At 37.0% G+C, this 21,970-nt stretch overlaps 1 protein-coding gene across 1 annotated transcript; it reads left to right on the top strand.

Annotated features, from left to right (window-relative positions):
- Window positions 1-582: 582 nt before the first annotated feature.
- Window positions 583-21,327, top strand: ahr1a (aryl hydrocarbon receptor 1a). Its single transcript, XM_067449061.1, has 11 exons — window positions 583-1,068; window positions 2,638-2,825; window positions 11,350-11,438; window positions 11,562-11,651; window positions 13,922-14,045; window positions 15,076-15,206; window positions 16,802-17,004; window positions 17,221-17,330; window positions 17,943-18,084; window positions 18,189-19,491; window positions 20,959-21,327. The coding sequence occupies exons 1-11, from the start codon at window positions 1,013-1,015 to the stop codon at window positions 21,076-21,078; spliced, it is 2,556 nt and encodes an 851-aa protein (XP_067305162.1). The 5' UTR covers window positions 583-1,012; the 3' UTR covers window positions 21,079-21,327.
- The last annotated feature ends 643 nt before the right edge of the window (window positions 21,328-21,970 follow it).

Raw genomic sequence — 21,970 nt, 5'->3', positions numbered from 1 at the left:
CACTTTTAATAATATTTCACAATATTAGGCTACTGTTTTTGTACTTGTAGCTTTGTTGAGCATTAGACGCTTTTTGACAGTTCAAAAACTTTTGAATGGCAGTGTAATTAGTCATCATTTCTATAATACTCTAGACAATTTTATTAGTATTCAGAGTTTCAGCTCAACTTTGTCATCATTTAAAGTGGTCAAAAAAGTGCCCTAAAGTCTAAAGTTACTCCGGCTGTAATCTACTATAAGACTTTGTATGTAAGACCAGCTTTGATATTTCTTAAACATTTCGTTTCTGTTGCTATACCATCTGTGGTATTAATCACTACTCAAAAAAAGAAAAAGAAAATGCAGAATGCTTCTGAGCTTTTGACACACTTTAAATATATCAATTTATTATGGTTTTACAGTTTTTAGTATATAGATTTACATTTATTATGGTGTAACGATGTTTTGCTGCTAACAATGATAAGTTTTGTGGGTTTTGTGGGCCTTGGACAAAGTACTGGTTCACTGCATGACCGAAAAGGAACTGCAGGAAGTGGTTAGCAGGTGAGGGAGGTGCTAACATCAGACTGTCAAAACCAAACATTGGTCTGTCAGAATTACAGCAGTGCTGTCAAACTAACCACAGGTTAGCCAGCTCAGGACTATGGATATAGTATTAGAATAGGATAGCTAAATACAAATATATCTGGGGAGCAAAATGTGCGTTTAGGCGAGTGGAAGTTAAGCTTTATAAAGTTAGACAAAACTTAGCTAATGTTAGATTGACAGACAGTTTTGTCATTTTAGCTTAGCAATGACAGGGATGTGTTTATTCCGCTCTCTCGTGTCAGCCACTGGGCTTTAACTATGTACTAACACAGGTGAATGCTTCAGATTTAAAGAGGACTGCCGGGTATTTGTTAGTTTGTAAGGTTTATTTATTTGGGCGAAAGCTAACTTCTAACCGAAGGCAGATTAAGGTTAGCCTGCTAGCAATCACCCGACTAACCACGAATCTGTTTCTGTGGGAATTATGAGCAACAGTAATGTTTATGCAAGTCGCAAACGGAGGAAACCTGCCCAGAAAAGGTAATAAATCATTGTTTTACTAAGTTGCTTTGTGAAAACTTTATACTTAGCTTGCAGTACACTCAGAAGTGTTTAATATCTACATCTAACATTATAAAACAGACAACTGACTATCATTGCATAGATAAGCTTTCTTTTTATTGTTGTGTAAATATTTATTCAGTTTGACTAAACTTTGTTTGTGGAATGACGTTATTGCTGCACTCTCCAAAACTTTGTACGTCGTTACGTTAACGTGTTCGACTATATATTGTGCGTGCGCGGTTTCAGACTCGTTCATAAACTCTTTCTTTGTCACGTGACAATTAAACAACTCAAGTCCAGGAGGCGCACTAATTCGTGCGTTCCATAATTGATGTTTGGCTACAATAATGGTTTTCTAAATTCCTAAAATATGACTCCAAAAAAGATTTGTAAGTTCAAGTAAGTAAAACAGGGCACTTTATACAATTGCATACATATTTCAACAAATGTTCAGGGAATTTAGGTGTAGAGGTGTTTAAAATTTGCAAACAACCAAACCTATTCCATGTTGTGAAATTAAAGGGTTAGTTCACTTAAAAATTTAATGTTTGTCATTAATTACTCCCTCTCATGTTGTTCATCTTTGGAACACAAACTAAGATATTTTTGATTAAATACAAGAGCTCTCTGACCCCTCCATAGAAGGCTATTATCACTTCCCAGGGTAAGGCCCAGAAAGGTAGGAACGTATAAAATATAATCCATGTGACTTCAGTGGTTCAGCCTTAATTTTATGAAGCGACAAGTATACTATTGTGCGCAAAAACAAAAAACAAAAAAATAAAGACTTTATTTAACAATCTCTTCTTGCCTGTGTCAGTCTCATATGCTGTTGACGTAGAGAACGCATGTGTCATGGTGCTCACGTGAACCGCGCCAGCCAATAATAAGCCGTTCTGACGTAGCGATTTGTGAGCGCTGCAGTTTACTTCTTAAACAGCATAATTATGAGAATGATTGAGACTAATTAAGGTTGAAACAAAGGACTCTGGAGTCACATGGACTATTTTAACTATGTCTTTCCATACTTTCTGGACCTTGAAAGTACAAGTGGTAATTAAATTGCTGTCTATGGAGGGGTCTTGGATTTCATCAAAAATATCTTACTTTGTGTTCCAAAGAAGATGACCGCAGGTCTTATGGGTTTTGAACGATATAAGGGTAGATATAAGGGAGTAATTAAAGACAGGATTATTATTTTTGGGTAAAATAACACTTTAAACTAACATTTTAAAGTGTTATTTTACCCAAAAATAATAATCCTGTCTTTAATTACTCCCTTATATCTACTTATATCTAGATTAAACTAACACTTTAATCATTAGCAACAAATATTATTTTCAACAAATGGACATTGAATATAGGTGTTCAACTTTATTTTCTATTCAAATTTCACCAGGTTTCTGCATTTCTCTAATCAAAATGTGGTCCGTGTCTAAATGCAGTCTAAAATTTTGCAAACTCTACAAAATATGAAATGATGACAGTCTGGCTATCTTGTCATACTAATCTGACAGTTACAGTAATTTATCTTTTTTTTTTTAGTGAGAAGCAGTCGTCTCCTGAATGTGTCAAATCGAATCCATCCAAACGACATCGGGACCGGCTGAATGGAGAGTTAGACAGGTTGGCCAGCCAACTTCCCTTCCCACAAGAGGTCATATCCAAACTGGACAAACTCACCATACTGAGGCTGAGTGTGAGCTACCTGCGGGCCAAAAGTCACTTCAATGGTAATACTTGATTAACAAAAGCTGCAGTATATATTGTTGTACAATTTCTGACTATATTTAAATTTATGTCCTGCAATTCTTAGCTCCAAATTCTTAAAAAAAAAAAATTTCTTGGAAGATTCAAGTAATCATGAAGACCTTGATTACTTTGGTTCAGGTGTGTTTAATTGGGGTTAGAGACAAAATCTGCAGGACAGAGGCCCTCCAGGGAAAGGGCTGGACACCTCTGCAATAGTCCAAATTTGAAAGATTATTGTTTATTATTTTGATGTATTTTCTATAGAATTCTGTCATTGTTAAGTATCTCCTGGACTGTAAATGCAACACTTTTTCTTCTTTGTGAATGATTAAAATAAGGGTGCTTTCATATTGGCAGTTTAGCTCAAAACAGGGCGAAGTTCGCATGAAAAACTGGTAATCTGAAATCTGTCATGCAGGGCCGACACTAGTTCTTTGGTTGTCCTAGGCGAGATGGAGTTTTTGCCATTTTGGCCATACTTAAATTTAATATTTATTAAACTATACAAACAAAAATGCTCTTATAGTAAATTGCACATACAAAAGTGCTACAAAGAATTTTTGGGGATATTTAACAAATTATGACTCAAACAATGGATGAACAAACAAAAATGTTTTTATAGTCATTTCAACACTTAATCAAGCAAATTAGGACTTGGATCAACTGTAATAAATTGTTCATACACAAATGCTAGAAAGAATGTTTAAGGTTATCTACCAAATATTAACTACATAAACTGTGCAAAAACACTCTTAAAGGGGGGGTGAAATGCTGTTTCATGCATACTGATCTTTTTACACTGTTAAAGACTTGGAATCCCATACTAAACATAGACAAAGTTTCAAAAGTTAAGGTGGAAGTTTGATGGGAGTATTTCTTTGTCAAAAATACTACTTCCGGTTAGTCATAAGTTTCGGCAAGTTTTTTGCGATCATGCGTCCCCTTTGACGTTAATGGGGGCGGAATTTCCTTGTATGGGCCTTACGGACAATTCTACCGGAAGAGCGTGTGAGAGAGAGAGGGAGAGAGCGAAAGTAACAGGCTACGCCCATCAAAGCGCTGGCTTGTAGGATGCTGGACAGGTGATGTGCACATAATGTCACCAAAAAAGTGCGTTTTTGGTTGCCAGACCAAGACAGTCCTGCACAGATTCCCCAAAACCCCCGCGTTAAGGCAACAGTGGATGTAATTTGCTTTTCCGGATCAGCAACTGAGTTGCGCGAATGTTTATATCTGTTCGCTGCATTTCGGTGCCGACTGTTTCATAAACAAGGCCCAGCTCGACGCCGGATTTTCCCGATCGCCTAATGCTGAATGATGGAGCAGTCCCAACGTTAGAACCGCAGGCGGTGAGTGAGACTGCTTCAAATGTCTGTTTTTTTGCCTATGCTCGTAGCCCAAACACGATCACGTATAGTTAGTTGATCAATGGAGCATGCGATGTGTAGTGTGTGTACATTTGTTTAGCTGGCCACTATATGTGTAACTTTATGTTTGTGTATTGTAAAAGCACTCAACAATACACAAAGAGGGGGGAAATATGTTGAACTAAATAAGCGCGCTTCTTCATTCAAATGCGCTACAATTCCGTGTCTTTCTATGTAAACACTAACTTAACCTGTCTACACAAACCACGCGTAAACACACAAACACACGTGCACAACTGCACTTCCCACATGTACACCTTCAAAGACAAAAATACGACGATATAATTCAAGTATAAATATGTAAATAACACAAGCCGCTAAGCATATTATATAGTTAGTGTATAACTTGTACCACATACAGACGTCCTGCTCTAGTCGTTTTTGCTGCTGCTCCTGTTCAACTGCAGCCTCTGGGTCTGATTCCGGATCATAGATGTATGGCTGTATCTGATTAAAAGCCATATTTTTATTTTGAATAAAGTTTTTTTCCCGCTGTTAGGGATGACACAGCTTTATGACGCACTCGACTCAACACAATAGCAGCGGCGCGCACACGTCATTATTTAGCTCCGCTCACACGACACGCCCCCACCCGCTCAGCTTTTTTCGGAAAGACTCGGAACAGCGCATCTTTCTTATATAATTATAAAAAAAATAAAGACTTTTCGGAGATATGCAGGATGCAATGCTACTCTATAGGTACTCAAGATTGACATGACACTGACTGAAACTGAGTGTTTCACCCCCCCTTTAAGCACCTGTAAAGACAAATTATGACCCATAAACTGGATTAACTATACCCTCTAAAAAAAAAAAAAAAAAACCACACACACACATAGAATATTCCTGAAAGGGAATTATACGGAAGAACTAACACCACTAGCCTACTATCACCATAATGGTTACTGTGTGTGTGTATTCACCTGCTAGTTGTGAACTCACTAAACAGAACTTATGCATTTATAATGAATGTAAAGAGACTAGAGAGCATTTGTACTTTTCAAATGAAATGAAAATAAATGAATGAAATGAATTATAACGTACTAGACTTTTGATATTTAAATTACATCCATGTAGGTTATTCAAGATTATCGTCAGTAAATTATGTTTGTAATACAAAATAATACGTAGAAAACTAGCAAGTGATAGCTTAGTGACAGCAATGAAATGTCCAAAATGTCCAATATCAGTTGATATTATTGATAATACTAAGTACATTTATTTTGTTTAAAAACGTATTGGCTGAGATAATAAGACCTCTATACTGGCGCACAGATGATCATGTTTAATAATCATTATGTTGTATTTTGCTTGTTCTGATTCAATGCTTAATGGGAAGTAAGCCTAAGGGTGGTATACAGTAATACAATATATCTCAATAATGAAAATGCATGATATTGTTATCGTGGGCACTGATGTAAACAGACCCATGAACAACTCATGAACAGCGCATGAACAGCGCATGGTGGGAAGAGTGAAGGAGATGCACATTTACTCTCTGACAGAAGAGGGCGCTGATGCAACAGCAGAAATGCAGCCGTTTCCATGGCAATCCTCGTAAAAAAAGCAGACCTGCTACTAAACACAATAATTCTAATAGAAATTAGAAATCCCATAAAAGGTACTAAAGATGTCATTACAAAGTCCATTTCACTACAGTGGTTCTACAATCATTTTATCAAGTGACGAAAATAGTTTTTTTGTGCAAAAAAACAACAACTAAAAAATGACTTATATAGTGATGAACGACTTCAAAACATGTCTTCCTGAAGCCTCGGAGCTTAATGAATCCGTATCGATTCTTGATTTGGATCGCGTGTCAAACCGCCAAACTCCTGAAATCACGTGACTTTGGCAATCCGAACCGCTGATTCGATACATAACAGTTCAACGCTTCACAAAGCAGTGTTTTGAAATCGGCCATTACTACATAAGTCGTTCATTTCGGGTGTCGAACGACATGAGGGTAAGTAATTAATGACAGAATTAAAATTTTTGGGTGAATTAGCCCTTTAAACTCTTTGGCCTAAATGGCAAGCATCACGTCTGGAGGAAACCAGGCACCGCTCATCACCTGCTCAATTCCATCCCTACAGTGAAGCAAGGTGGTGGCAGCATCATGCTGTGGGGATGGTTTTCAGCAGCAGGAACTGGGAGACTAGTCAGGATCGAGGGAAAGATAAATGCAGCAATGTATTAATAATAATAATAATAATACTAATAGATTTTATTTATAATGCACTTTTCATTCCGAAGAATCTCAAAGTGCAAAAGACAGAGACATCCTTGATGAAAACCTGCTCCAGAGCACTCTGGACCTCATACTGGGGCTAAGGTTAATCTTTTAACAAGACAACAACCCTAAGCACACAGCAAAGATAACTAAGGAGTGCCTACGGGACAACTCTGTGAATGACCTTGAGTGACCCAGCCAGAGCCCAGACTTAAACCTGTTTGAACATCTCTGGAGAGATCTGAAAATGTATGTACACCGATGCTACCCATCCAACCTGATGGAGCTTGAGAGGTCCTGCAAAGAAAATTTGGAGAAACTGCCCAAAATTAGGTGTGCCAAGCTTGTAGCATCATACTTAAAAAGACTTGAGGCTATAATTGGTGCAAAAGGTGCTTCAACAAAGTATTGAGCAACAGCTGTGAATACTTATGTACATGGGAAGGTTTTTTTAATTTTAAAAAGATTTCAAACAAACTTCTTTCACATTGTCAATGTGGGGTGTTTTTTGTAGAATTGAGGAAAATAATTTGCAATGCAGTTTGTATGTTCAAGAGACGGGAACCGCGAACATTTAAAAGACTTCAAATAAATAATCAAACTGAAAGTAACGTGCGCAGCCCCTCACGGATGACTGCCCACACACACATAATAAAACAAACAAAACCATAACATAAAGTCCAGGTTTGGTCCTCTCTTGTCCTTCACTGTCGTCGCTCCTCCTTTATGCTCCCGTCACTCCTCCATGAGACACGAGACCGGTGCAGCGTACAGCTGTCACTCATTATCATTAAAGACCGGCCTCGTCCCGCTCTCACGGTCCCTCAGCCTAGCCTGGCTCTGCCCTCCTACGTACTTCCGCTCAATTTTCATTTTCCTTCAGTACTCCATCTGGGACTGCAGTGTATTCTTAGGTTTTCTCTGAACAAACTTTTACCGGTCCAATCAGCGAACAGAGGGAGTGGCTGAGAACGATGACGTTGATGTCGTGCGCTAGTTTGAGTTGTAGTTCAGTAATGGCGGCGGAGAATGATGCGAACGAAACCATTCAGTCCGAATATCCAGAAGTTAAAGCCGGAGCAATAACAATCTTTGCTGGGGTTTGTTGGTGGCCATGATGTTGTGGCCCTCCTCCCCAACAGGGTGAATTCGTAAAAAAATTGATTTTCCAGCTCACTCCGTTAGTAGTGAAGGAGTTGGCTGAAGTCCTGTTCAGACGGTAATTGTTTCTCGTGGGGTCGGAAGGTATTGCCATCATTTACAGGGGCTAGTCAGTGATTTTATTGCCGTCCGTTTCCCACCACCCGCGTAAAAATCCCTGGCCGAATTACCTACTGCTTTTAAACACCAAGGTTGTGTGGCGATTAGCTGTCCGAATCCACATCTCTGAGTTTTAAAGAATATATCGCTTTAAAATTCACTGTTTATAATCATTTTTGACAACTGCAGAGCACCATACGGTTGCACTTTGCTGTTATTTGGATGCATTTCTAGACTTTCATTTCTTTAAAATGCTGGCAATTATTTACAAGAGCAATACATTTCATCAACGCTCAAACAAATTAAAATAAAAGCACATAAACATTTGAATTGATCTGTTATTTATAGCAGCATTTATTATCATACCAAGAATATGACATTTTATTTAAAGCATACAATCATGTTACGGACCACGTGAGCGGCTCGTTCCCGATCACAAAACTCTCCCCTCCACCGTGGCGTGAATAAATCACAATCCGAATGCACGAGTTTTAGGTTTTATCCATAGACTGTAAAAAGACTGAGTTTTAGGTTTTATCCTATGGTTTTATCACTGAGATGGCCTGCACATTTATTTTGACGGATTTCCATGTGTGAAACAGGCGAAGGGCGCATGACATAAGTCACGACCAAACGTTAGCGATTGGTTATGGCAGATCCAGAGTGGCTCAGGGCAGATCCAATACTTTTAAACGTCAACAGAGTACCCACCTTCGCGGAAGTAAACACTTGTCAATGGAGAGTGGCCAGACTCTCTGTACAAATTAATTGTATGAGAGTCTGGTAAGACCAGGCTACCCTTCAGCCTCTCTACTCGTCACATAATTAATTTAATACATTTTGGAATAAGGCTGTAACAGTGAAGAGCTGTGAATACTTTCCCAATGCACTCCAGTATTATTAATAATACTTTGTTATTACATTAATATATTAATTTTTTTGATGTTTTTGAAAGAAGTCTCTTCTGCTTACTGCATTTTATGATAGAAAATGCATTATAAACTGTGATATTGAGAAATTCCAATTTAAAATAAATATTTTCTATTTAATGTAATTTATCTTTTTATTTTTTTCAGGTTACCTTGATAAATAGAAGTAGAAAAATACATATTTTTATATAAAATGTTGTAATTTTATTTAATAGTATCATATCATAAACTGTCAGTTTTTATCAATTTAAAGCACCCTTGTTCAAAAAAAGTATTAATTTTATAAAATCTTTTAAACGGCTTTATATACTGCCTTATTTAAGTATTATTTGACTTATATAAAACATTTAGCAGTGAAAGTTTAAAATCTTGCTAGGGCTTTTATACATATCTGAACTACTACCTTGATCAAACATATATGTGTCACATGCCTGTCCTGTCTTGTGTGCACTTGTGGGTTTTGTTATGTTGAGCATGTGCTCGTGTCCCTGTCAGTTCCCTCCCCCTTGTTATCTGATTATTGGTTATTTTGCCCCACCTGTTCTCCCTCATTATCTGCCTTGTTTGTTCCCTTTATAATCTCCTTGTGTTTGTCAGTCTGTGTTGGATCCTTGTGTGTGTAATGTCTGCGTCTCCCGTTCTCCCTGTGATTCTGTTGGTTTGTTTAAGTTTATATTTTATTATTCTATTGTGTGTTTTTCCCCCTCGTGGGTTTTGTTTTGAGTTTATGTTTATTTTGTAATAAATTATCTTTCTCTGCACTTGAGTCCTCGCACCTTTTCCTTTGTCTGTCACGTCACAGACAAAGGAAAAGGTGCGAGGACTCAAGTGCAGAGAAAGATAATTTATTACAAAATAAACATAAACTCAAAACAAAACCCACGAGGGGGAAAAACACACAATAGAATAATAAAATATAAACTTAAACAAACCAACAGAATCACAGGGAGAACGGGAGACGCAGACATTACACACACAAGGATCCAACACAGACTGACAAACACAAGGAGATTATAAAGGGAACAAACAAGGCAGATAATGAGGGAGAACAGGTGGGGCAAAATAACCAATAATCAGATAACAAGGGGGAGGGAACTGACAGGGACACGAGCACATGCTCAACATAACAAAACCCACAAGTGCACACAAGACAGGACAGGCATGTGACAATATGTCAAGTGTTAATAATTAACCTGTTTAACAAGAGTCCAGGAATAGAGTTTAATATCACAGTTTATGTAGTGTATAGTATGTGTTTCAGACTAGCCTTTCACAATTATGCTTTCTAGGGTGCATCTTTTTTTTTTTTAGATTTATAAAGGCAACAGTCCAAGTTTTGTTAAGCAGAACCCGTAATGTGTAAGAAAAAAAAATACCCAAAGCAGTTTTCCATGGAAGTTACTCAATCATTATTAAGGGAAATGGTCAGCCTGAAAAAAAGTGTAAAAGGATATGATTAGTGGCTGACATTCACACCAGATTTCCCCTAGCTTATGTTATTCCCGTTTTCTGACCAGTTCAGAGGTGTGGTCAGCATCGAAGGGATACCATGAGAAACAAGCTAAACAGGAGCGATGATTGTTGCGTGTGTTTTTGTGTGTTAATGCTCCAACTGTCTGGAGGCCATTGCAGGGGAGGGTCTGGGTTTGCGTGAGTAATTGAAACAGACTCGTAGACATTTTGACATAGGTGAAAAGAGTTACGAAATGTTTGATAGTCATTGGCTCCAGCAGTATACTTTGACCTGAGTTGCTGTGTAGCATCAAAGACCCTGCCAAGGTTTGATGTGAACCAGTGCGTGTGTGGGGATCTTTGAGGCCAGACATTGACAGACATTGCATGAGAAGAGTGCAGGAACACCAGCTGAGATATGATCTCAATGCTTTGCACACACTTCCAAATCCAGGGGTTTGTTGACACAGTGACTAATACTCATTTCATCCAGGAATGGCATCTAGTAAGAGAAGACTGAAAAGATCATTGTTCTCAATAGAAATGAGTTTGCCTGGCAGAGTCAAGAGTACATTTGTGTGTGTTCTTGCCAGTGTTTTTTTGTATTGTGTAGTTCTGTACAGTATAAAATCTTGAAGAATTGATTAGTTAAAAAAAGTATGTTAATTACATAACTGGGTGTTATAACTCAGTGCCATAATAAATATATACTGTAAATAAATATAAATTTTAAACATTTATTTAAACATATTCAAAAATATTTCAAATGCAATTGATTTATATAGGAGCTCATTTGTTATTAACCCAATGTCCTTTTATAAAGATACCTCTCATTGCCCTTACATGTCATAAACCACTCTTTTTATATAACAAGTATTTTTCAATGGCTGTGTATTGTTAATCCACTGGGCATTATAATTTGCTTTCACTTTTTGGTTGTTCAGATGTCAACAACTCCATGATTTAAGTTGTTATACATTTTTTCATGTTCCCCTCTCACTATCATTATTAATGCAGGAAATTATTTCTGATGCAGGAAGTTGTGCTGTTGTTGGATTATGTCTGATCCAGAGCTCTCACATGACATTACATATTGTTAAAGGTTATCGGTAATTTTCTCATCATGTCTTTGTTGAAGAATGGGTATTATCTGTTTTATCTATTGTGCAGAGCTTCTTGCTTTAATGCTTGTTTGCTGTTGCAGTGACCCTGAACTCAAAGAACTCCAACCAACTGTCAAACAACACTAAACCACACATTCAGGAGCTTGCAGAGGGAGAATGTTTGCTACAGGTGAGCAGTGTGCTGTGAAACATTAATATTTAAACCACATAGATCTAGACAAAAACAAAATCAAAATAGCTTTAGAATGCTATTTATTAGCAGAATAACTTTATCTACCTATGCTTTTTATAGGTTATAAATGGCTTTGTGTTGGTGGTCACCTCCAGTGGCACAATCTTCTATGCTTCCTCCACCATTGAGGACTACTTGGGGTTCCATCAGGTTCGTACTGGTTTGCATATGTATTGTGGGGGTGGAAGAAACTGCAGCCTAAAGGGTTTATTTGTAGGGGCTAAATTGGCGTTCTAGCATCAAAAATCCCAAAATTTCTCAATCTTAATCGGTTCTCATTTAGATCAACTGATATTGAGACTTAAATCCCAGAAACCAATCTTTAAGTCTATGCTTCAGTTAATTCTATAACAAAACTTCACTAAACATTATTTGTAGCACACCTCCCATCCAAAAAAAATACAGTATGCTTTTTATATAAACAAAGTTTTGGCATTCAAATTCTGTAAATCTTATTATAATCTTATAATAAAACAATACAATACCATTTTTTGATGGTCTTTAAGCTTGTGTGACATTTTACTGTAGCCGCCTCAGTTCCAGTGGCACGTGAACCGATCATCTCTTCCTCTTTACTAGTTATAAAGTAGTTATACTACTAGTTATTTCATAAACTTGAAAAAAAGTAAACATGATTGAACATTAGAAGGTATGTTAAATGAAACAGTAAAACTTACTGTTATAACAATATACAGTATTTCTGAGGTAAATACTGTATATACTAACAATATACAGTATTTACCTCAGAAAGCCATTCAATGACATTCACTTGATAGTTGGTAGAAAAATTAACATGGAGGGGTCTGAAATTGTCATCTTATGTGCATGTCCACTGTGAGAGACATAATCCATTAAAAAAATCCAGAAATAACTATATATGATTTTTTAACGATCTATTTGTATGATACAGCTGCAATTAAGTATTTGAACACCTGTCTTGAACACCCTCATAGACCTGTTAGTCTGCCTTTAAAATGTCCACCTCCAGTCCATTTGTTATCCTAAATTAGATGCACCTGTTTGAGGTCGTTAGCTGCATAAAGACACCTGTCCACCCCATTCAAACAGTAAGAATCCAACTTCTAACATGGCCAAGACCAAAGAGCTGTCCAAAGACACTAGAGACAAAATTTTACACCTCCACAAGGCTGGAAAGGGCTACGGGGAAATTGCCTGTAAAAAGGTTCACTGTTAGAGCAATCATTAGAAAATGGAAGAAGCTAAACATAGATCTCCCTCGGACTTATTATGGATATGCAAGATCTCACCTCGTGGGTTCTCAATCTTCCTAAGAAATATGAGAAATCGGCCCAGAACTACACGGGAGGATCTGGTCAATGACCTAAGAATAGCTGGGACCACCAAGGTTACTGTTGGTAATACACTAAAACGTCATGGTTTGAAAACATGCATGTCACAGAAGGTTCCCCTACTTAAACCAGCACATGTACAGGCTCGTCTTAAGTTTGCCAATGACCATTTGGATGATCCAGAGGAGTCATGGGAGAAAGTCATGTGTTCAGATGAGACCAAAATAGAACTTTTTGGTCATAATTCCACTGAATGTGTTTGGAGGAAGAAGAATGATGACTACTATATATTATATATATATTTATATTCAGTCTGTTAATTTTAACTGTATTTTTTCCTTGAGATTAATTGACATATTCTGTATATGTGATATATATCCCAATTAATAACTTTCTTAGTTTCATAGTTGGGTTGAAAATAATGATGATTAAATTATCTAAATGCAGCAGTTTTATGTACATTTTACAAATAACTTAAGGAACTAGGAAACAAGAACAGAACAATGAAAAAATGGCAGCTGTGCAAATTAATGAAACAATGAGTAACCATGGAAACTTACTGAAAATTAGGTCACAGAACAGAAACACATTATAAAACCACCCAAAACTGAAGCAAACACAGATAACCCCTAACCACATTGAATTACATTGAATCGAAATGTAATCAAATTGGAAGCTTGTGAATCAAAATTGAACAAACAAAGATATTGGTAATTTGCTTGTCAGTCCCTTATGTTTGTTTGATCCAGTGCACACTGCACACATCTCATTAAAACCATTTAAGGTTCATTACATAAGCATTATGAACATGATATTATCATAATTTAACACACCCAGTTAAAGTGTTAGTTGTTGTTGTGAAACGCTACCAAAAAGAGATCTTAATTTATGTCACCAGTCTTTTTAAATGCCACATAGCATCTTTCTAATTTATTGTGTGTGAAATTCCAGCTTCTTCCCATAAACATTATTCTAGAAGCACTTCTTCACCACAATCAGAAATCAATAGTCTTTTTCCGCATTCAGATTTTCTTCATTAAATTTGGTAACAGCTGTAATGAGCAGCTGTGAAACTACTTGCAGTAAAATATATGTGTTTTTGGTTTGCAGTCAGATCTCATCCATCAGAGTGTTTACGACCTCATTCACACTGAAGACAGGGCTGAGTTTCTGAAGCAGCTCCACTGGGCGTTCAACCCCAGCTGCACTCTAGACACCGGACAGCTAGTCCAAGGTAGAAAATAACAATACATCTCTCCAGACAGACCATGAGCAGACCTGAGCATTTGGACAACTGAGACATTCTGTCCCTATTCCATCAAAACGAGTCAATGAAGATGGATTGCATTTATCTGCAAACAAAGTTGACAAAGTTCCACTGTGAGAGACATCCTAGAAAACATCCTAGTTTACAATTAAATAAATCCATGAATAATAATAATTAAAAAAAAACAATGTATTTCTATGATCTGGGACTGAAACATTGTCATTGTTAAATGTTTTTTTCTTTTCTTAGAATAACAAATAACTTTTGTAATGGACAATGTGGACCAACAGCTCACTTGATTTCATACAATCTGAATATTAGATGCTTTTCAGTTATATATGCTCTGAGTATTCAGGTTCATATGTGCTGGCTCTTAAAGCTGGCGTTCAAAGGCTATGCCAGTTTGCTCTGGTTTCAGATTGGGCTTTTTATTCCTAACCAAGCTGGATCAGTTTTCATTAGATCTAACGCTGGGCAGTTTGAAAGGCCTGTCACTGTTATACACATGACAGCTGTGCCAGAAGGCATGCACACACACATCTGGTTCACTATCTTTGTGGGGACTCTCCATTGATGTAATGGTTTTATACTGTACAAACTGTATATTCTATCCCCTTATGCTAACCAAACCCCTAAACCTATCACACAAAACTTTCTGCATTTTTATATTTAAAAAAGCTAATTTTGTATGATTTATAAACTTGTTTCCTCCAAGGACCTCAATTTAGTTCCTCACAAGTCAGTGTGCATTTAGGTTGAAGTCCCCATCGGAACAGAAAAACATGAACACACAAACAAACAGACACGCATGCATACAAAAGCACATCCAGCCGTCAGTAAGGACACTACCTACAATGAGTTATACACTGCAGGGGCCAAAATTCTGCCACCATTGCATTATTATTCAGTTTATGTTATATAATCGTAGAGAGCTTTGTATTTAATGATGCTTTTCTCTATATTGATGTTTAAATGCACTTGCTTTGCTTTTGTCAAGCTTCCCCTGGTTCACCACTGCCTCAGACGTACTGCAGTCCAGAGCAGTTGCCACCGGAGAACTCCACCTTTCTGGAGCGAAATTTTGTTTGCCGGTTAAGATGTCTCTTGGACAACTCATCTGGCTTTCTTGTAAGTTGAAATGATCATAAATAAGTATCTAAAAAGCTTTGGTGGTGGTTAAGGAGATTCCCCATTCTATATAAAGCGTTTTGAGTGCCTAGAAAAGCACTGTATAATTGTAACAAATTATTAATTTTTTTTTTTTTGGTCAGACTTTATATCAGGAGTCTTTAACTACTATCTATTTAGTACTACTAGGTACTATTGTATTGTATTATTGTACAGGTTTAGTAATATGGTACAATGGTATTATTGTACAGGTTTAGTAATCAATGGGGTTTGTAAGAAAATATCCATATTTAAAACTTTATAAAATAAAATATCTAGCTTCCATCAGCTATATATTTTACACTATAATGTATTAAATTTGAATATTTTTTTTTACAATTGATTAGCTTCAGAAGGCCTTTATTAACCTCCTTGTGCCATTTGGATTACTTTTATAATGGATGGATGCACTTTTTTGGGCTTTATATTTTGGGCTGCCATTTACTGCCATTATAATGCTTGGAAGAGCAAGGACATTTTTTTATTGAACTCAGATTGTATTCATCTGAAAGAAGAATGTCATACACCTAGGATGACTTGAGGGTGAGTAAATCATGGGCTAATTTTCATTTTTGGGTGAACAATCCATTTAATCATTATAACCATACTAAATTAACCTGAATTCATTACCAGTGCTCGCAAGGTAAGAAAAAAGAAACATTTGAATAGTTCTAGGTAAAATCATAGTTTATAAATTATATTTTCCAAATTGTGGTTTACTTTCCATTAATAAACCATGCAACACAGATGATAAAAAAGTCCAATCACAATTTGATAAATAGACTTTGAATGCTGAACATTCTGACCCAATGCGATGAGAGATTTTAAAATCGAATAAACAAATAAATAGATTTAATGTTGGATCCCTATAAATCTGTAAATACATAGCGCACAAAGCTGACACTGGAAGTCTAGGAAGAGTTCCTGGCTGAAGGCTAAAAACTGTCTACAAATAAAGTTTGAATTGAGTCTTATCACTGAGCAGAAAAATGTGTAAAAGAAAAAAAATCAAATGTGGCATTAGGAATTGTAAAACAGTGCTGCTCACCAAGAAAACCCTGTAATTAAATTATTTTCATTGTTAATAACCCTGTTTTGTATATGGCTGTTTTGAGCAGTGCTAATGATGAGGTAATAATCCAGACCGAGGGGTAATAATCTTGTGCCTTTTCTTACAGAGTACTCCACACATAACAAAAGATGCTTTGGTTAGCATTGTTTGAACTAATAATTAGATGCTGTATGGCAGTAAGACTATAATGATGCATCTGTTATAATGTTAAGATCATATTTGAGTCAATCTGTTTTTTTAGTCCATGACTTCCACACAGCTTGGAACTATGACTCAGCCTACTGAGAAATTTCTCAGTAACTGCTTATAACCAGAAAACAGAAAGCCACTGTCACCAGACTCTTCAAATAGCATTGAAGTTAACATGAAATGATAATTCACATTATCAATTTTTTTTAAATGCATGTTCTTAAAATTAGCTGAATGCTGTGGAATGTATTAAAAATGGTTCAATGTGTTAAATAGATGGCTTGTACTTTTATAGGCCATGAACTTTCAGGGGCGTTTGAAGTTCCTGTATGGGCAGAATGAGAGGACAGCAGATGGGAAACCCATCCCTCCTCAGCTGGCCCTGTTTGCCCTGGTCAGCCCTCTGCAGCTGCCTTCCATACTGGAGATCCACACCAAGAGCTTCATGTTTGAAACCAAGCATAAACTGGATTTTACGCCCACAGCATGTGACACAAAGTAAGACATATATCCTCCTATCATGTGTGAAAAAGTTCTGAAGAAAAACTTTTTTTTCCAGTTGACTTACAGAGTTGCAGTGGCAACTTTATCTCTTTAAATTTGTGAAAGTTTTAAAAATTACTTATGGTACTAATAATTGGCTCTTAATTTGGTGCTCTTAGACCATCAGTACCTCTCACTTTTAAAGCCATGTGTTTTTTTGCTCATCCACAGAGGGAAGATTGTTCTCGGCTACACAGAGGCAGAGCTGTGTTACCGCGGCTCAGGCTATCAGTTCATCCATGCAGCGGACATGCTGTACTGCGCCGAGAACCACATGCGGAGTAAGGCTCCATTTTACTCGCTCCTGCTGCTGGGTTTTAACATTGATGTGTCAGAGGGTGGAGATCTAATTGTTGTAGAAGTTGAATTGCTCTTAAAGGAATAGTTCTCCAAAAAAATAAAATAATAATAATAATAATAATAATAATGTATTCACCCTCATGTTGTTTTCAAACCTATAAGACGTCCATTGATATTTAAAACACAAAATAAGATATTTTTAATATTCTTACATCATTTTTGTCCATGCATTGAAAGCCCACACAACCAAAATTGTAATACTTCAAAAAGTACAAAAAGACATTGTAAATTTATTGTAAATTAAATTTGATTTGAGCGGTTTAATCCAAGTCTTCTGAAGAGACACAATCAATCTGTGATGAACAGATTTTATATAGGCTTTTATTCACATATAAGCATTGCTCAAAGCACATACAGTACATAGAGCACATCAAATATGGCAAATGTGGCTCAATGGCTCAGATATGTTTCCTTGACTCGCAAGAAACTTTTTAAAGTGGGCTGCTATCAAAAGCATATACTTTTTTATTATTAATGGTAGCAACATAGTTGCTGATTATTTTAATTAATTTAATAATTTCTCTCCCATGCAGTGATGAGGACAGGTGAAAGTGGGTTGACTGTTTTCAGACTGTTGACTAAACAGAACCTCTGGATTTGGGTACAGTCCAATGCTAGACTTGTCTACAAAAATGGGCAACCAGATTGCATCATTGCCTGTCAAAGAGCCATCACGTATGCCTTTATTTGTGTTTTTGTGAAGTTGTTTCTTTTCATATTAAATATCCTGCATATGTTTTCTTTTGTTGTTTTATTATGAAACATTCTGTCTTTTGTAGGGACGAGGAGGGTGAGGAGAACCTGAGAAAGCGTTCTTTGATGCTTCCCTTCAGCTTTACTACAGGAGAGGCAGTTCTCTATGACATGAACCTGCCCAGATCTCTGGGTAACACCACACCTTTTGATCCCACTGCTCAAGACAACAATAACCAACTGAGAACCATTGAAACTGTAAACCCTGACTCCCTTCTGGGCTCCATGATGAAGCAGGATGAGTCAATATATTTGTGTTCTGCAGATGAGCGCTCCGTGTCGGTACAGGGTTTAGGGAATGAGGATATAAGTGAGATCTTCTCCAGTAACTGGCAAGAAAGTGTTCTTTCACTCTCTGAAAGCTCTGTGTTCAAACAAGAACCAATTGTTGGCTCTGGAGAAGATGACAGCTGTGAGATACTGAACTTCATGGGGAGTTTAGGCATCAGCCCAGAAGATATGAAGTTCCTACAACAAGACGAACAGTTCCTCAGGATTGACCTTGATGGTCGGAACGACGTGGCAGACCTCACAGATGGCATCTTGTCCTATGTGCAACAGTCTCTCAGGATGAAGAAAGACTGTTTAGGTGATGTCCAGGACAATGTGGAGGAAAAGTGTCTCGTCGGGAAGCCTATGCAGACCTTCACACCTCCACAGCAAGCTCCTGTGTTAATCCCACAGGATTCATGTCATCCTCTTACATTAGTACCTCAGAAAAAACAGATGACTTTTACAATAGAACATCCTGAACCAAAGACACAACCTCACTCTGAACTGCAGGCTACTGCTGATCTCCAAAACGATCCTCAAGGACAGCAACACACAATGTCTCAACCATACAAAGTGACAGGAATCACACAATGTAAACTTTCACACATTACAGTCCAAAAACACCAGGTTCAGACTTCGAGCCAACAATCACAGTGCTCATACCTTCCACCTCTTCATCAGAAGGTGTGTACAACGTTAAAAAATGCTCAGGTTCGTAGGAACCTTACTGACGTTCTAGCCAGTGACATGCAGCAGGTTCCTCCTCTCTTCCAGCCAGAGCTCCAGCAGCCTGGATGCTTTTACCTGGAGACACCCCCTCTGGATCTGAAGCACCCTTACAGAAACCATCTAAGCACTGTGTCCATTAGCTACTCCCAGCAGCTCTCTTCACCTTATATGACTGCAGGTGACACAGGCTTGAGCGAGTTCACTGCTCAAGACATCGAGGAGCTGCTTAATGGACTGGATGGTGATATGGAGAGAAAGAGGTACTCAGGACAGAATGAAGAAGAAGGTTTCAGACCTAGACTGGATCAACAAACTTACATAGCTCAGGTAGGAACCAAAACATGTGGTTTAGCTACTTTCACTCAGGTTCTTAAAGGGTTAGTTCACCCAAAAATGAAAATTCTGTCAATAATTACTTACCCTAATGTCGTCCGTCACCCATAAGACCTCCGTTCATATTCGGAACACAAATGTAGATATTTTTGTTGAAATTTAATGGCTCAGAAAGGCTTTTGACACCAATATCATTTCCTCTCTCAACACCCATAAAAGGCACTAAAGACGTTAAAAGTCCATTTCACTTCAGTGGCTCTACCACAATTTTATGAAGCGACAAGAATAGCTTTTGTGTGCAAAAACCCCCCTAAATAACGACTTGTATAATGATGTACCGATTTCAAAACAAAGCTTCGAACGGTTATGAATCATCGTTTCGATTCAGGATTCGGATCGCCAAAGTCACGTGATTTCAGCAGTTTGACACGCGATCCGAATCATGAATCAATGCACTGATTCATAACGGTTCAACACTTTGTTTTGAAATCAGCCCATCACTTTATAAGTCATTATTTCGCACATTATTTTTTAGCACAAAAGCTATTTCTATAAATTGTAGAACCACTGTAGTGAGATGGGCTTTTAACAACGTCTTTAGTGTCTTTTATGGGTCTTGAGAGAGGAAATGATCATTGGTGTAAATGAAGGCCTTTCTGAGCCATCAGATTTCAACACAAATATCTTCATTTGTGTTCCGAAGATGAATGGAGGTCTTAAGGGTGTCAAACGACATAAGGGTAAGTAATTAATGACAGAATTTTCAATAAATGTTTTATTGAAACATTTAATGACATAATAAATTAATGACAGAACTAACCTTTTAATTGGCATATGTGGTTCCATGATGAACCTTTTACATCCATGGATGCTTTCAATTGCACAAAGGGTTCTTTACAATGGAAAAAAGTTTTTTGCATAAGACATTGAAGCATCACCTTTATTCTCACAGTGTCTGAAATGGGTTGATGAAGAATTTGGTCTCTCTAAACTTTCGGAGAGCCTACTCTGCTCTGATTAGTCATATGGCCCAGTCTGTTGTGATTGTTCTACCACTCACAGCGTGTGTCAAATGAATCAGTCATTACAATATCTGAAATTCACTGTGCTGTTCTGTATTGAATTATGTGTTACTAAAGTAAAGTAAAATATTTCATCACTGTAAATAATGATAACTGATTGTGAATCTTTTTGAATGGTTCGTTATAAAGAAAGTAAAAAGTATAATTTGCTCATATTTAGACTACACTGTATGTATGATTTTGTTTCTCTAAAAAGAACATAAGAGGCATTTATTCATAAATTAGACTACATTACGGATTTCCCTTTTGATTCAACTGTAAACTCTTCTGCTGTGGGCCTGTAAAATCGCTACTGGAAAAGATTGATTTTGAGATTTCAGAATTGATATTAAGATAAGTAATCATATTAAAATGATATTAAAGTTATATCTCTAATCAGTTTCAGAATGGAGGGGGAGGCCACACAAACTATGCAATGGAGAGTATGGCACATCTGGCACAACATCCCGATCAGCGGCAGAACAAGAACAGACCCCAGTCTTTTGGAGGATACTTGTGACCACGCATCATGAAAAAAACAAGGTGGAGCTTAGTTCCGGCCTATCATATAATGCCTGGGTCAGAAAAGATGGATGAAGAGGAAGAAGCAGAAATTGGGGTAAAGGAAAGGCTAAAAATGGACAAAGAAAGGCACAACTGTCTTGTGGCTCAGCATGATATCTGAGATGAATGAAGAACCAGCCCGTTTGGATCAGCTAGCTATAAGAACCGTTTATCTGTGGCTTCCCTGTTATATGAACAGTGATGTCACTGTATGTATATATATATATATATATATATATATATATATATATATATAGTGTGTGTGTGTGTGTAAATAGCCTCCAGCAAATGCCAAACAAGCCTTGGTTTTTCAAATATGTAATAACATTTATAAAGTAGGACAACATAGCTATGTAATTTGCAGTTCTTCACACGTTATAGATACTTGTTTCCTCTTTAAATTGAAGTCAAAAAACAAATATTGTACAGTATATGATTTATTTGGGTAAATTACTTAGATACGTTGACTTCCTGTTAAGAGTATTTTCAATTAAGCTGAGAATTTTTCAACTTTTTGTGTTGTTATTTTTCTTCTTTTCACTTTTTTTTGTTGAATAATTGAATTCATTGAATGTAATGCACTCTTCATAACTATTTTTTTAGAGTGAGATTTAAAGCGTAATGTTCTTGGGCATTGATGGGTAATCAGGGTACCTGCATGGGTCTCCCTGGACTGCCATTGTATAGTAATTTATCTTTTTTTATCATTCATTCTTTGGGGAAAGCAGTTAAAGACAATCAGAAATGTGTAGCACTTATGAATAGATTAATTCAGCTCCTTAACTTCACAGGAGATACAGACTTTGACTAAACTGTAAATCAAGCAATGTTTTTTTTTGCAGGAATGT

The sequence above is a fragment of the Pseudorasbora parva genome, chromosome 7, assembly GCF_024679245.1.
Source record: "Pseudorasbora parva isolate DD20220531a chromosome 7, ASM2467924v1, whole genome shotgun sequence".
In the NCBI taxonomy this organism is placed as follows: domain Eukaryota; kingdom Metazoa; phylum Chordata; class Actinopteri; order Cypriniformes; family Gobionidae; genus Pseudorasbora; species Pseudorasbora parva.
This window is presented reverse-complemented; position numbering and strand designations above follow the sequence as displayed.